The 15,875-nt window shown below is 40.3% G+C and overlaps 1 protein-coding gene across 1 annotated transcript in view; it reads right to left on the bottom strand.

The window, feature by feature from the left end:
- gnmt (glycine N-methyltransferase) overlaps positions 1-14,502 on the bottom strand; it is a 34,450-nt gene extending 19,948 nt beyond the window's left edge. Inside the window, exons 1-2 of the mRNA XM_062033771.1 lie at positions 14,218-14,502; positions 474-601 (exon numbers count right to left, since the gene is read on the bottom strand). Coding sequence (XP_061889755.1) covers positions 474-601; positions 14,218-14,426 — 337 coding nt within the window. The 5' untranslated portion in view covers positions 14,427-14,502. The remainder of the gene's footprint in view (positions 1-473; positions 602-14,217) is intronic.
- Positions 14,503-15,875: the final 1,373 nt, after the last annotated feature.

Genomic DNA, 15,875 nt, shown 5'->3' on the forward strand with positions numbered 1-15,875 from the left:
TCGATTTGACGTTCCACGATCAGTCAACTCAGGACAAAATATAGCAAATCATATTTGGTTTGTCATTGTCATCCCATTGGGTTGAGTTCTTCCTTGCCCTGATGTGGGATCTGAGCCGAGGATGTCGTTGTGGCTTGTGCAGCCCTTTGAGACACTCGTGATTTAGGGCTATATAAGTAAACATTGATTGGTTGATCATATTTGACGGTGAACAATCCTCAGTCAAAGACAGAATGATCACATAAACATAAACACGGTAACACATTTGGTGCCACTGGCACAACAACTATTTATTTATAAAGTACAGTGGTAATTATTAGTCATCCATTCACATATGTCAATATATTGAATCGGTTTCAGACAAAAAACGAAACTCAACGGATTTCACTTAAAGCGTGTATTTTTTGGAAGATTACCCCAGTGTTGCACGAGGGAACACTGTACATATCAACAATGCCAAGAAAAGGTCTTACCCCACTGGTCAAAGGCTTGTTCTTTTCTTCTCTCCCATCTGGTCTTCAGTGCATACTTGAGCATTTTGTCGCTGGCATCCACACTCATCACATTGAAGCCCTCCTCCACCAACATGATTGAGTCCACGCTGCAGGATTAAAAAAAAAAAGGGTTTTCTGTGTGTTTGCCCATTACCCATGTCATGCTGATGATCTTATAAGCAACTTTAATTCCAAAATTGTGAATATCATAGATATCATTGCACCTGTTACAGTTAAAACGATTTCTGGTAAGCAAAAGGCACCCTGGAGAAAATCTGCTGCTGTAACAGCCCAGAGAAGAGAGTGCAGGAAGGCTGAACGAATCTGGCGGAATAAAAAACTTCATATTCACCATGACATCTATAAAGAGAGCCTCCAGGCCTACAATTTAGTCTTAAAAAGTGCTAGAGAAACATTCTTCTCCAATATCATAAACAGCAACACAAATAAAGCCAAAACCCTATTCGCAACCGTTGACAGACTGACTAAACCCCCAACACATATACCAGCCGAACTCCATTCCACGCAGAAATGCAATGAGTTTGCATTCTTTTATACTGATAAAATTGAAGGCATCAGACGCACCATCAATATCTCAAGTAAAAAAGTTGGATCACCAACCCATTTAGGCAAAAGTAACACAGCAATGATAGCAAGCTTTAATGCCATAGACTCTAAAACTCTAGTGGAAACGGTGACAGCTCTAAAGTCATCCACCTGCTGCCTTGATGTTTTACCTACCAACTTCTTTAAGAATGTTTTTGACTGCCTATCAACAGACGTCTTGCAAATAGTTAATAATTTTATTCAATCGGGCAATTTCCCGAAGGCTTTCAAAACTGCAGTCATTAAACCTCTTCTAAAAAAGCGGAGCCTAGATGCCTCTGTTATCAACAACTACAGACCAATTTCAAATCTACCATTCATAAGTAAAATAATTGAGAAAGTTGTCCAAGAACTAAATCACTTCTTGGCTTCTACTGGCTGCCACAACAACTTCCAGTCAGGATTTGGACCTCTTCATAGCACAGAGACGGCCCTTCTTCAAGTTATAAATGACATCCGTCTAAACACAGACTCTGGCAAAACTTCAGTATTAATGCTTTTGGACCTCAGTGCTGCATTTGACACTGTCCACCACTCAATACTTTTGGACAGGTTGGAAAACTGGGTGGGGATCTCAGGCACAGTTTTAAGCTGGTTCAAGTCATATCTACAAGATAGGAACTATTTTGTTTCCATTGGTGACTTTGTATCAGAACCAACCAACGTAACGTGTGGATTCCCCCAAGGTTCAATCTTGGGGCCGACTTTATTTAACATCTATACGCTCCCACTAGGACAAATCATGCAAAATAATAACATTGACCATCATTGCTATGCCGATGACACCCAAATCTATGTAGCGCTATCACCAAATGACTATCGCCCCATAGATCTTCTGTGCCAGTGCATTGAGCAAGTCAAACACTGGATGTGCCAAAATGTCCTACAACTAAATGAAGATAAAACTGAGATCATTGTTTTTGGTGCTAAAAAAGAAAGGTTTAAAGTCGTCCAACACCTTCAATCACTGTCCCTGAAAACCTCAAATAAAGCCAGAAATCTTGGGGTTATTTTAGATTCTGATTTATATTTCGACAGTCACAACAAATCAGTAACAAAATCGGCCTACTATCACATCAAAAATGTAAAAAGACTTAGAGGGCTCATGTCAGCTCAAGACTTAGAAAAACGTGTACATGCCTTTATTACCAGTAGGCTAGACTATTGTAATGGTCTCCTTGCAGGTCTTCCCAAAAAAACTGTCAGGCAGCTACAGCTTGTTCAGAACGCTGCTGCTAGAGTTCTAACAAAGACCAAAAAATGTGAGCACATTACACCAATTCTTAAATCCTTACATTGGCTCCCTGTACATCAGAGAATTCAATCAATCAATCAATCAATCGTTTATTTATATAGCCCTAAATCACAAGTGTCTCAAAGGGCTGTACAAGCCACAACGACATCCTCGGTACAGAGCCCACATACGGGCAAGGAAAACTCACCCCAGTGGGATGTCAATGTGAATGACTATGAGAAACCTTGGAGAATTGATTTCAAAATCCTCCTGCTCACATATAAATCACTACATGGTCTAGGGCCGAAGTATATTACTGTTATGCTCCCACTAAATAAGCCCTCTAGATCACTAAGATCTTCTGAGACCAATCTGTTAGCGGTTCCAAAAGTAAACTCCAATCAAGGGAGAGCATCATTCAGTCACTATGCAACAAATAGCTGGAATAAACTTCCTGAAGATGTCAGACTCTCCCCAACTCGGACTACTTTTAAAACTAGACTGAAGACTTTTATGTTCACCTTAGCTTTCAGCTAAATCTTTTAATCTTTTGCACTGTTTTTATTTTTATTGTCTGCATTTTAATTTTGCTTTTATTTTCTTTCATTTCACTTTGTTGTCTGTGAAGCACTTTGAGTCTGCCTTGTGTATGAAAACGCTATACAAATAAAGTTGCCTTGCCTTTGCCAACTCCAGACTACAAATGCAGGTTTTTTTTATTTCAAACAAAAACACTTGTTTGGTCCTGCTGTGAATGTGTTTGCAGCTTTTACAGGTGTATACTTGTTTGGCTGTCTGTATGTGGAGACATTGAGCTGCAACTTCCTCTTGGCGGAGCCATAAAACTTGTTTATGGTGCACAACTGGAAGCAGTCTCATATGACTCATTAACGAGAGAACTCACTCGTAGTCAACTGAAGTGGAACACAAGGCTGCAAGGAGTGCGCCTAATCTTCTTTGGTCTGTGAAACGCTTTCACACAACTGGAAATAAGTTTGTGGAAATTAATGTCGGCTAAATGATGAGTTACATTTTGGGTACAAACATTCTTGTTAGCATTATTTGCGTGCACAAGTGGCAAAAAAAGAGTGAAGAAGTTGGTGAGCGCTCATCAAAGTAGGGCTGGGCAATATGGCCTTTTGTTAATATATGGATATTTTTAGGCCATGTCAATACACGATATACTGTATATGTTCAGGCCATGTCACGATACACCATATATATCTGGATATTTTGCCTTAGCCTTGAATGAACACTTGATGCATATAATCACAGCAGTATGATGATTCTATGTGTCTACATTAAAACATTCTTCTTCATACTGCATTAATATATGCTACTTTTAAACTTTCATGCAGAGAGGGAAATCACAACTAAAAGTGTATTTATTAAACAGTGGCACAAACATTCATGTCATTTCCAAAACAGAAAGTGCAAGATTGCCAGAAACATTTTAAAACAAGCTATAAGTGCACTTTTGTGCATGATGTCACTAAGATGACAAATCAAAACACTAAATTAAAGTGCACTTTTTGTACAGAACGCCACTACAATAGTTTAAAACAAATAAAGTGCACTTTTGTGCATGACGTCACTAAGATGACAAATTAAAACACTAAATTAAAGTGCACTTTTTGTACAGAAGGCCACTACAATACTTTAAAACAAATAAAGTGCACTTTTGTGCATGATGTCACACAAGAGATTTCAATAGGTGTCAAATAAAAATGAGCTGCATAATAGGAAATCAAATAGTGTATGTCCTTCACTATGTGGTAGGTTCCTGCGGACGTTATCTCCTTCTGTTGTTGACTATTTGTTTCATACGGTGTTGATGTGGAAATGGTTGCTTGGGCATTTTGTGGGTGTGGCACTGAACAGAGATGTTGACGTGCGGAGTTTCAAGCACTCCTCATTCTCTAGCGGGTGACTTTTTAAATGATGCTACACATTAGCAGTGCTGCTACTTTTTGTAGCAACGCTTTTGCCGCATACTTGACATATTACGGTTGTCTGTTTTACATCTTCCCGCTTGAAGCCAAACCACTGCAGACGATGGACCCACTGCTGTTTTTCTTGGGAATTAATTCTTCCTTCATTTGTTACCAGATTTGCACCTTCTCTCTCTCGTATTACCACCCGCACCGTACCATTAGCATCACAGCTAATGTTACCATGTCGATACCAGTCTGCTCCGCGGGAGCGTGTGACGTTGCACACGTGACGTATGTAAGAAGGTGCGCTTGTTTTAAGTCTCTGTGAGAAGGAGACAAGAAAGAGAGAGAAACGCATGCAGTGTAATGCCAGCAGCTAAAAGCAACTGCGTGAGAACGTACAGTATACTCGAATATCACGATATAGTCATTTTCTATATCGCACAGAGACCAACCCACGATATATCGAGTATATCGATATATCGCCCAGCCCTACATCAAACACTTATTTGGAACATCCCACAGGTGAACAGGCTTATTGGGAACAGGTGGGTGCCATGATTGGGTATAAAAGAAGCTTCCATGAAATGCTCAGTCATTCACAAACAAGGACAGGGCGAGGGTCACCACTTTGTCAACAAATGCCTCAGCAAATTGTTTAAGAGCAACATTTCTCAAGCAGCTATTGCAAGGAATTTAGGGATTTCACCATCTACGCTCCGTGATATCATCAAAGGGTTCAGAGAATCTGGAGAAATCACTGCACGTAAGCGGCAAGGCTGAAAACCAACATTGAAAGCCGGTGACCTTGGATCCCTCAGGCGGTACTGCATCAAAAAGCCACATCGGTGTGTAAAGGATATCACCACATGGGCTCAGGAACACTTCAGAAAACCACTGTCAGTAACTACACTGCAAAAACTGAAATCCAAGTAAGATTAAATATCTCAAATAAGGGTAAAATGTTTGCTTATTTTCCGTCTGATAAGATAATTCTTCTCACTAAGCAAATGTTATGTTAGAGTGTTTTACTTGTATTAAGTGTTTTGGTCCTAAATGATCTCAGTGAGATATTACAGCTTGTTGCTGAGATTTGATGACCTATATTGAGTAAAACATGCTTGAAACTACAATATCAACTGTTGCAAAGCTGTGTCACCAACACTCACACGTATAAAACTACTTTTTTTTTTTAAAAGTAATCACTTCTTATTTTAAGCATGAAAAAAAAAATCATGACTTTGACACAATTGTGTCTCATATTAAAAGAGATGACAGCCAAATAAACTTTGCGGTTTTATTTTCAATGAAACAATAGAAAATACGTACCGTATTTTTTGGACTATAAGTCGCAGTTTTTTTTTTCATAGTTTGGGTGCGACTTATACTCAGGAGCGACTTATGTGTGAAATTATTAACACATTAGCGTAAAATATCCAATAATATTATTGATGTCATTCAGGTAAGAGACTAGATGTGTAAGATTTCATGGGATTTAGCGATTAGGAGTGACAGATTGTTTGGTAAACGTATAGCATGTTCTATATGTTATAGTTATTTGAATGACTCTTACCATAATATGTTACGTTAACATACCAGTTGGTTATTTATGCCTCATATAACGTACACTTATTTAGCCTGTTCACTATTCTTTAGACATTTTAAATTGCCTTTCAAATGTCTATTCTTGGTGTTGGCTTTTATCAAATACATTTCCCCCAAAAAATGCGACTTATACTCCAGTGCAACTTTTATGTTTTCTTCCTTCTTTATTATGCATTTTCGGCCGGTGCGACTTATACTCCGAAAAATATGGTACTCATATAGTAGTACAGTTGTTATTAGTGAGAATATACTTATTTTAAAGGTATTTTGGGGTTCATTGAAGTTAGCTAATTTTACTTGTTTTGGAAAGTCTTGATAAGCCAAATTTTCTTGTTCTATTGGCAGATAATTTTGCTTAGTTCATATAAAATACCCCTAATTTTTTTTTCTTGGTTTTTGAACACTGACTTTTTGCAGTGTACAGTTGGTCGCTACACCTGTAAGTGCAAGTTAAAACTCTACTATGCAAAGCCAAAGCCGTTTATCAACAACACCCAGAAACTCTTCGCTGGGCCCGAGCTCATTTCAGATGGACTGATGCAAAGTGGGAAAGTGTTCTGTGGTCTGACGAGTTCACATTTCAAATTGTTTTTGGAAACTGTGCACCAAAGAGGAAAAGAACCATCCGGACTATTCTAGGGTGAAAGTGTAAAAGGCATCATGTGTGATGGTATGGGGGTGTATTAGTGGCCAAGACATGGGTAACTTACACATCTGTGAAGGCACCATTAATGATGAAAGGTACATACAGCTTTTGGAGCAACATATGTTGCCATCCAAGCAACGATATCATGACGCCCCTAGTCTACATCATATATTGTTATTGCGAGGTTTTATCTTCTACTTAACACATTTAAAACTGTCAAATAGTTGGAAACATTAACCAACAAAGACAAAGATGTCCTGGTTCATTTTGCAAAAATACAATGTGCACTGTACTGTAGTTTTGTTTTTAAATAAATATGTTATTCTTTCAGATGCATCATCTCTCTAATGATCTCAGTAGCATTGAATTCCACAGAAGTACCTCCTACTAAAGTTCCATTGTGGAGTGAGGCGATGTTGACACAGCATGAACATGACCTCGCACGATCCTGTTATGCTGCAAACAAGTCAAACTGGACAATGACCTGAAAAAGTTACTGCGCTGGAATGATTAACAGCGACTCGGTTACAAAAGCAGGGGGGGCGGATGTGGACTGTGGAAAACACTCCAATAGGAAAACAATCTGATTTAGAGGAACATGAGTTCACAGCTGATCTGGAGGCGTCTACAAAGCATGGATACGGTACCTCCTTGGCCGCCTACAAATCAGTTCTTGCATAAATTCCTACAGACAGCTTTACAGGCACTTTAGGGGGCTGAAAATAGTGAGGCCACTTGTCGCCTCTCCCCACTCCTCTGATGGTGTTTACATGGCCTGTTCTCACTGACAGCAGAATGGGCTCAAAGTCAGAACACCAACTGCATCCAAACTATTGCCTCGTTAGACAGGAAGTTCAACATCACTCTAGTTTGGCAAATTGCAGGGTTGGTATTCCAGTGATGTAAGTAACCAAACATGAAGCTACTTATGACTCCATATACAAACCGTCAAATGTCACTCAAGTCACGTTAGCATTGTCCTGCGCTTACAACTTCGGGGGAGCGAAATGGATGATTCCCATCATCCATGAGATCGAGATCGCCTGATACCAATACAGGGTTTCTCCTTCATGTAACTGATCGCCACGGCAAAATCATAGCCGCCACACCTTAAAAATAGTTTTTTTTACATGGAAACAAATTAGAGGGGAACTGCACTTTTTGCCTATAATTCACAATCTTTATGTAAGCCAAGAACACATGTTTCTTTTTTTTATGCATCCTAACTAGGGGTGTAACGGTACACAAACATTTCGGGTCGGTACGTACCTCGATTTAGAGGTCACGGTTCGGTTCATTTTCGGTACAGTAAGAAAACAACAAAATATAGATTTTTTGGTTATTTATTTACCAAATCTGTAAACAATGGCTTTATCCTTTTAACATTGGGAACACTACAACAATTCTGCCCACGTTAATCAACATTAAACTGCCTCAAGTTGTTGCTCAGATTAAATTAAATGATAAAACGTTTCTTCTACATATAAAAAGTGCAACATTAAACAGTTTCAAGTCAACTCATCATGCTTAATTTATTACAGCATTTGGGAAGCCTGCAGTTGATTTTTATCACACAAACACCGCACAATGAGCTAACACACACACACACCGCAAAATGAGCTAACGTTACGCTAAAAGCTAATTAGCCTTCACTGCGAGCGAGCTGAGCTACAGTTTGTTTCTAGAAGGCCAACGGGCTCATAGTGATGTTACTACTAGTTGACTGGGAGGTGTTTATTTTAATTTGGGGAGAGTCCGCAGCCTGATGCTTACCTGCTAAACACCTATCTGCTAACTCCACCGCAGAAGCACTGACTGCATGCGCTCTGAATACGCACTGCTGATTGGCTGATTGATTACCGCTATAGTTCTACCCAATCAGGTGGTTGTGTGGGTGGGACAATGCTGGGTGCTGTGTAGAGGACTGACAGAGAAGAGGCAGAAGCAAGCGGAGCAGCTTGTTAAGACTTTAGCTTAGGCGGCTACTTAATATGTTCGTGTGGAACACCTCCGAACCGAACCCCCGTACCGAAACGGTTCAATACAAAACACGTACCGTTACACCCCTAATCCTAACTATTAAATGCAATCAAAAGTCAGCTTACAATGGAGCCTAAGGGAGTCACTCTATTCTGCTTATAAAAGTCCTTAAAAAAAACATCCAAACACCTCCATTGAGGTTTATATACATGATGTAAGTATGTATGTCCAGGGTTTCTCGCAGCGCTTTGTTGTTAAGGCGGCCGCCTTAACAACAAAGAGCCACCGCCTAAACTAAGGTCTTAACAAGCTCTCCAGCCACACGTGCGCATTTAAAAAACTATCTGTCCCCAAGCAGACGCATACACTGCATGTCATACGCATGCCAAAATACTGGGGGCGCTGTAGCCTAGGACTTTAAGACCATTTTAGCCAATCAGAAACATTCAAAACGTCATTTCCGGAGGCGGCATATAGCAAAAATGGCGGGTCATGGCAACAAAGAATTATATATGTGGAGGAGTAGAGCTACTTTTAAGCATCGTTTTGGAGTTTAAAGTTAACAAAACTCAAAGTGTTGACTGGGAAATTTGCCCGTCCAAGTATGGTGACATCCTTACAATATTTTTGGAACGGTACGGACATCTGAAGAATTTCCTCATCAGAAAGAGGACATCACAAAAAGGAACTATCAACACTAAACTGAAAGTGATTCGTGGAAAGTCCAGACAAGCAGTGGACGCAAGTGGAAGAAGTGGTTACGCTAGAGTTGTTTTGCTGTACTTCCAACTATGCCAGCAGATCTGGGACGGTTCTCCATCAACTACATTTATTCCATTTGGAATAGAAACATCAGATATTGACACAAGCTCTCACAGGAGTTCAGATTCTCCATTCACCCTTGACAGCCTGGTCACAGACAAAGATATGCCCAATGATGTACAAGAGCAGCAAGATTCCAATGGGAGCAATCCACAATCTTCTGTGGTGAAAGAGAGAAGAGCTCTACTTCAGGTATGTGGGCGCTAACTTCATTGCTAGGAAGTAATATTGTTAAAAGGCAGCTAGATGGGGCATCAAAACATTTTTATATGAACTGCACTGCAATTATAAATGGAGGGATGTATGGGCCATGGATGCAAGGAGCTTAAGCTTTGCCATCAGAGCTACTTACGATGTCCTTCCGACCCCAACCAATCTCCAGCAGTGGTTTGGCGAAGATCCATCATGCGCCCTTTGTGCTAAGCCAGCCTCCCTCCGACACATACTCACAGGTTGCAAAACCAGCCTCACTTAGGGGCGATATAATTGGCGCCACAACCAAGTGTTGAAGAGCCTTTCTTCCACACTGGAGGTAAGACGATCCAACATCAACGCACTACCACAACCAACATCTAAGATCTCATGGAGAACTACCTTTGTCCGGGAAGGGGTCACAGTTGCCGGGCGCAACGTTAACCCGTCAGAGAGAAGTCAGCTGTGTCCAGCACGCGACTGGAAGATGCTGGCAAACAGCTGATTTTCCCCACCGAGATCGCCACTACCACTTTGAGGCCTGACCTAGTGCTCTGGTCCCCTTCCCACAAAAAGGCCTTCATTGTTGAGCTCACTGTACCCTGGGAGGAATCCATGGAGGAGGCATATGAGAGGAAACATGTGCGGTATTCCGAGCTGGCCGCGGAAGCTCGAAATCGTGGCTGGAATACTGTGGAGGTTGGGTGCAGAGGCTTTGTGGGAACCTCTACCGCAAAACTGCTGAGGGACTTGGGAGTCAGGGGTCAGTGCCTGCGTACAGCCATCAAAGCCGCATCTGAAGCAGCCGAAAAGAGCAGCCGGTGGCTCTGGCTGAAGAGGAATGACCCCAGTTGGGCCCCCAACTAGTGCATCAGGAGGTATGCGGTCAGGCAAAGCTGACTCAGGGAACCGGGCGCCCCTGCCATGCATAGTTCCCTGATAGGTCTGCCAACAAGGTGACTTTCATGGCTAATTGGGCTTGGGTCGCAAGCTCAGTTCTGATCATCCTGTAGCTGGCCGCCTCTGGAGAGGGTGTATAGTGTTAAAGGCCGAAACACCCAATGACCCAGAGGAACACTACTGATGATGCGCACCCGCAAATTTGATCCGTCAGGTCTTCCATTCACGTTCACTGTTCTATTCATTTTAATGTGTTAAGTCATTTTATGCATTTGCGTTTCGCACAAGAGGTAGAACATCTCACTCTGTGTTTTCTGGAATCTCAGATGACCACTTTCAACAATGTGGAATCATATTTGTTTGAATATGATCATTGTTTGACAACAGTGTGACAAAAATACTTGCTTTGGAATCAGAAGTCAAAATGGCAAGCATATATTAAAGTTCAGCTGTTTTAGATGTATTTAAATAGGGTTGTATTAAAAATGCTTTCAGAGTAGTTTCTTGTAATAAATAATATTGAGTTAAGTAAAACTGCAGTTGCATTAAATATTTTTTTCTGTCAAAATTAAAATACCTGGATGAAGTGCTTTATTGACACACATTGTTTCCCAGACGATGTTGAGGGCCATTTGACATGTTGTAAATAACATGTCACTATCTTACACCTGTGCTAAAGTGGCTCTCTCCCAAATCATGTATTCAATAGCCACAAGCACCACAGACTAAAAGGAAAACTTCCAATGGAGACAAAGTTGCTGAATGAGAAGACGTCCAGATAAAGAAGAGACTTCTGGACATGATGGAGACATCAGAGAAGCCATCGTCTGACAATTTAGACAAACTAACATCAAGCGATGCGGTGGAGACGTGATGGCGACAGGCCTAGTTACACTGATCCTTACACCCACCCACCCCCTTTCCCCGTCCTGTCGCCTGTCCCGGGAGATGCCCCCTACCACCTTAACTAACAAATGTGCTGGGGGAAACACAGTTACAGTATAAATAAATATTTATGAATTAAATAGTCTTATTTTTTAGTAAGCACATGTCTAAAATAACTTAAGCTGCATTTAGAAGTCGATGGAAAAATTAGGGCAATTAAATGTGTAGGCTTTTTTATCCAACTTGTCGACTAATCGTTAAGATAACCTTTGACTAATCAACTATCAAAGTAATTGTTAGTTGCAGCCCTAATCACTATAGAGGTTTTTATATTGATCGATATCGATAATCGATACTTTTCATGACTTATTTAAGCCTGCCAATAAAATACCGTACAACAGTTAACAACTTACCAAGGGTGCTGTTTATCCGTGTGTGGTAGCCAGGTAGGATGAGCACGGCTTTGGTAATAAAATAATTACAGTAGATTTGAAGGTAGTTGCAGATTTGAGACACTAGATGGCAGTAGTGTATAAACTATTGAACCCTACACAGCTACTCATTGGAAGTGTCAGGATGTTACCGTACGTCTGGATTGAAACCAACTAGGGCTGCGACTAACGATTAATTTGATAATCGATTAATCTGTCGATTATTACTTCGATTAATAATCGGATAAAAGAGACAAACTACATTTCTATCCGATCCAGTATTTTATTGGGAAAAAAAACAGCGTACTGGCACCATACTTATTTGGATTATTGTTTCTCAGCTGTTTGTAAATGTTGCAGTTTATAAATAAAGGTTTATTAAAAACAAAAATAAAATTAAATTAAATTTTTTTTTTTTTTTAAAAACAAAACAAAAAAACTCTGCGCATGCGCATAGCATAGATCCAACAAATCGATGACTAAATTAATCGGCAACTATTTTAATAATCGATTTTAATCGATTAGTTGTTGCAGCCTTAAAACCAACAAAACTGGGTTCCCAACACGCGAGTGATTTCATGAAACGAATCTTGCTTCATAATTTCTGGTTTCTTCTGACCAAAAATCTAAACATATCGAATATTTGATCAAACCGTTTTATATTGATATTGCGTAGGTGTCTATCGCGATATATATAGATATCGTATTATCAGCTCAGCCCTAGGTTGACGGTAGTGTCGCAAGTCATTAGGTCCGTCGGCCTTAAATGAACTCAGCAGTACCACCTGCCGTTGAAGAGTGAGAACTACGGCTTCTGCCAGTGAGAAAGAGTGGAACAAAAAGTGGAAAAACCGTGCCAAAAGTATTAGGTTGCAGAAGATTGTTTTTCTACTTGCTAATCCTTCCGTGTGTTTGTGGAACATTGTTTGGAGTTTGTCAAACATTTCAATGTTTGTGGAACTTTTTTTTTTTTTCAATTTATGAAACATTTTTGTGCGTTTGTGGAGTTTTGGCAGTAATTTCACTCCATATACCAGCATTTAGTTATGCTACATCGGAGCTTGTTTCGCTAGCGTGATGATGTAACTGTCGATGTGTTAAATTATGATGCGTAATCTTTGTGTTGATGTGCTGTTCATCAGGCATGTGATTTGAACTTAATGAAAAAGACTGAAAATAAGCCGGGAGTCTGGGGGCCACAGGAACCACATGGGTTAGCCTACGCTATACAATATTTACAAGCCAACTCGTGTTCACTTCACAGCCACAGATGGTTCATCTACTTATTGACATTATTTACACATTACTATGTCTGTTTCAGTCACTATGTTATTTAGTCACTACAGTAATTATGTTCACATCCACAGGAACCACATGGGTTAGTCTACTCTATACAGTATTTACAACCATACTAGTGTTCACTTCACAGCCACAGATGGTTCATCTAGTTATTGACATTATTTACACATTACTTTCTGTTTCAGTCACTATATTATTTAGTCACTACAGTAATTATGTTCACATCCACAGGAACCACATGGGTTAGTCTACTCTATACAGTATTTACAACCATACTAGTGTTCACTTCACAGCCACAGATGGTTCATCTAGTTATTGACATTATTTACACATTAATATGTCTGTTTCAGTCACTATATTATTTAGTCACTACAGTAATTATGTTCACATCCACAGGAACCACATGGGTTAACCTACTCTATACAGTATTTACAACCTTACTAGTGTTCACTTCACAGCCACAGATGGTTCATCTAGTTATTGACATTATTTACACATTACTTTCTGTTTCAGTCACTATATTATTTAGTCACTACAGTAATTACAACTTGTGTTCACATCCACAGGAACCACATGGGTTCAATGACTCTATACAGTAATTACAACCGGACTAGTGTTAATTTCACAGCCCAGAGTGGCTAACTTTAGCCAGTTCTGGGCTAATAAACATTAGTATAGCGAGTCTGGCTAACTTTAACCAGTTCTGGGCTAATAAACATTAGCATAGAGAGAGTCTGGCTAACTTTATCCAGTTCAGGGCTAATAAACATTAGCATAGAGAGACTGGCTAACTTTAGCCAGTTTGGGGCTAATAAACATTGGCATAGAGGGTCTGACTAATTTTAGCCAGTGCTAGGCTAATAAACATTAGCATAGAGAGACTGGCTAACTTTAGCCAGTTTAGGGCTAATAAACATTAGCATAGAGGGTCTGACTAATGTTAGCCAGTGCTAGGCTAATAAACATTAGCATAGAGAGTCTGGCTAACTTTAGCCAGTTTAGGGCTAATAAACATTAGCATAGAGGGTCTGACTCATTTTAGCCAGTTTAGGGCTAATAAACATTAGCATAGAGAGACTGGCTAACTTTAGCCAGTTTAGGGCTAATAAACATTAGCATAGAGAGAGTGGCTAACTTTAGCCACTTTAGGGCTAATAAACATTAGCATAGAGAGCCCGGCTTTACTTACCCAGTTCCGCAGGCGACGTCCAGCACGGTGCGGGCGCCCTGCTCCCTCAGCAGGGCCACCACCCAGCTCTTGTACTCCGCGGTGCGGCTCTGCGTGTTGCCGATGTACAACTGCCACACTTTGGCCGCCTTGCCGTCGGCGTACTGGTCCGGCAGACCCTCGGCGGCCACACCGAGCGAGCGGGTCCTGAACACGCTGTCGACCGACATACTGCTGCTGGGGTTGGTTTGTTTTGCTCGCCTTGGACTCTCCACACATGCTGCAGCCGAACTACCCTGCTTGTTTTTATACGCGGCGAGGAAACTTTTTAACCCAATGACGCGCTCCTTTGAGAAGACGCCTACTTTGTGATTGGCTGAAGTCAAACTCGCGTCATTTCCGGTTTCTCTAAGTGAGGGCTGCACAGATAACACAGTGTTTTTCCACCAGAGGCACACCACCAGCAGGAATCATTAAAAAAAACGAAACTCAGCAGCCGATATTGACAATAAAAAGTCGTTATCGCAATTGTTGGATATGACTTTAAACCATAACCAAGAATGCATTAATAGCTCTTGTCTAAAAGTAGGTGTACTGCCACCCATATATATCTTCTAAGGGTACGCAGCATGGCGCGCTACTGCCTACTAGCGCTGACAAGACGCGGGGCCGCCATCTTGGAGTGGTGATCCGCTCCACTCAGTGCAATTCATTTGGCAGGAGCAATGAACTGTCAGCGCATTTAATTCATCTTACCTTACTGAATACCACTGGTTTTCACGCGTTTTTTTTGTCATATGTGTAGCTGTGATAAAGAACACATGTTTTATTATTCATAGTTTGCTTAGCAGTAATATAATATGCTTATATGCATATTAGTGACCAGACGTCCCAGATCCAAACTGGGAATATAATCCCAGAGAAGGGGGGAAAAAACGGTCAGCTATTTTTAAATTGAAGAAACAATATGATTAGGTTATATATATATGCGTATATCCTACATAAACAATGTATGAATACATTAGATATCTATATATCTTAGGGACCTATAGACTGTAGTTTATTCTGCTTTGACACTTTGTATTGATATTTTGTATTACATTCTTCCCTTAAATAAATAAATGATCATGTTTACAGTGATTGTTAGCTAACATATTCTTTTCATAAAATGCAAACAGTACGTTAATGTTAAATCTTACTTGAGAAAAGTAATCCCTCGATTCCTATTTTCAACAGTCCGCTCATTGGAGCAGGAAAACACTGAACACCATCTTTGTTTTCTACCTGTCAACTGTCAGTTTAGCATCTTTGTTTTCTACCTGTCAACTGTCAGTTTAGCATCTTTGTTTTCTACCTGTCAACTGTCAGTTTAGCATCTTTGTTTTCTACCTGTCAATTGTCAGTTTAGCATCTTTGTTTTCTACCTGTCAATTGTCAGTTTAGCATCTTTGTTTTCTACCTGTCAACTGTCAGTTTAGCATCTTTGTTTTCTACCTGTCAACTGTCAGTTTAGCATCTTTGTTTTCTACCCGTCAACTGTCAGTTTAGCATCTTTGTTTTCTACCTGTCAACTGTCAGTTTAGCATCTTTGTTTTCTACCCGTCAACTGTCAGTTTAGCATCTTTGTTTTCTACCCGTCAACTGTCAGTTTAGCATCTTTGTTTTCTACCTGTCAACTG

Source organism: Entelurus aequoreus, linkage group LG23 (assembly GCF_033978785.1).
Source record: "Entelurus aequoreus isolate RoL-2023_Sb linkage group LG23, RoL_Eaeq_v1.1, whole genome shotgun sequence".
NCBI lineage: Eukaryota > Metazoa > Chordata > Actinopteri > Syngnathiformes > Syngnathidae > Entelurus > Entelurus aequoreus.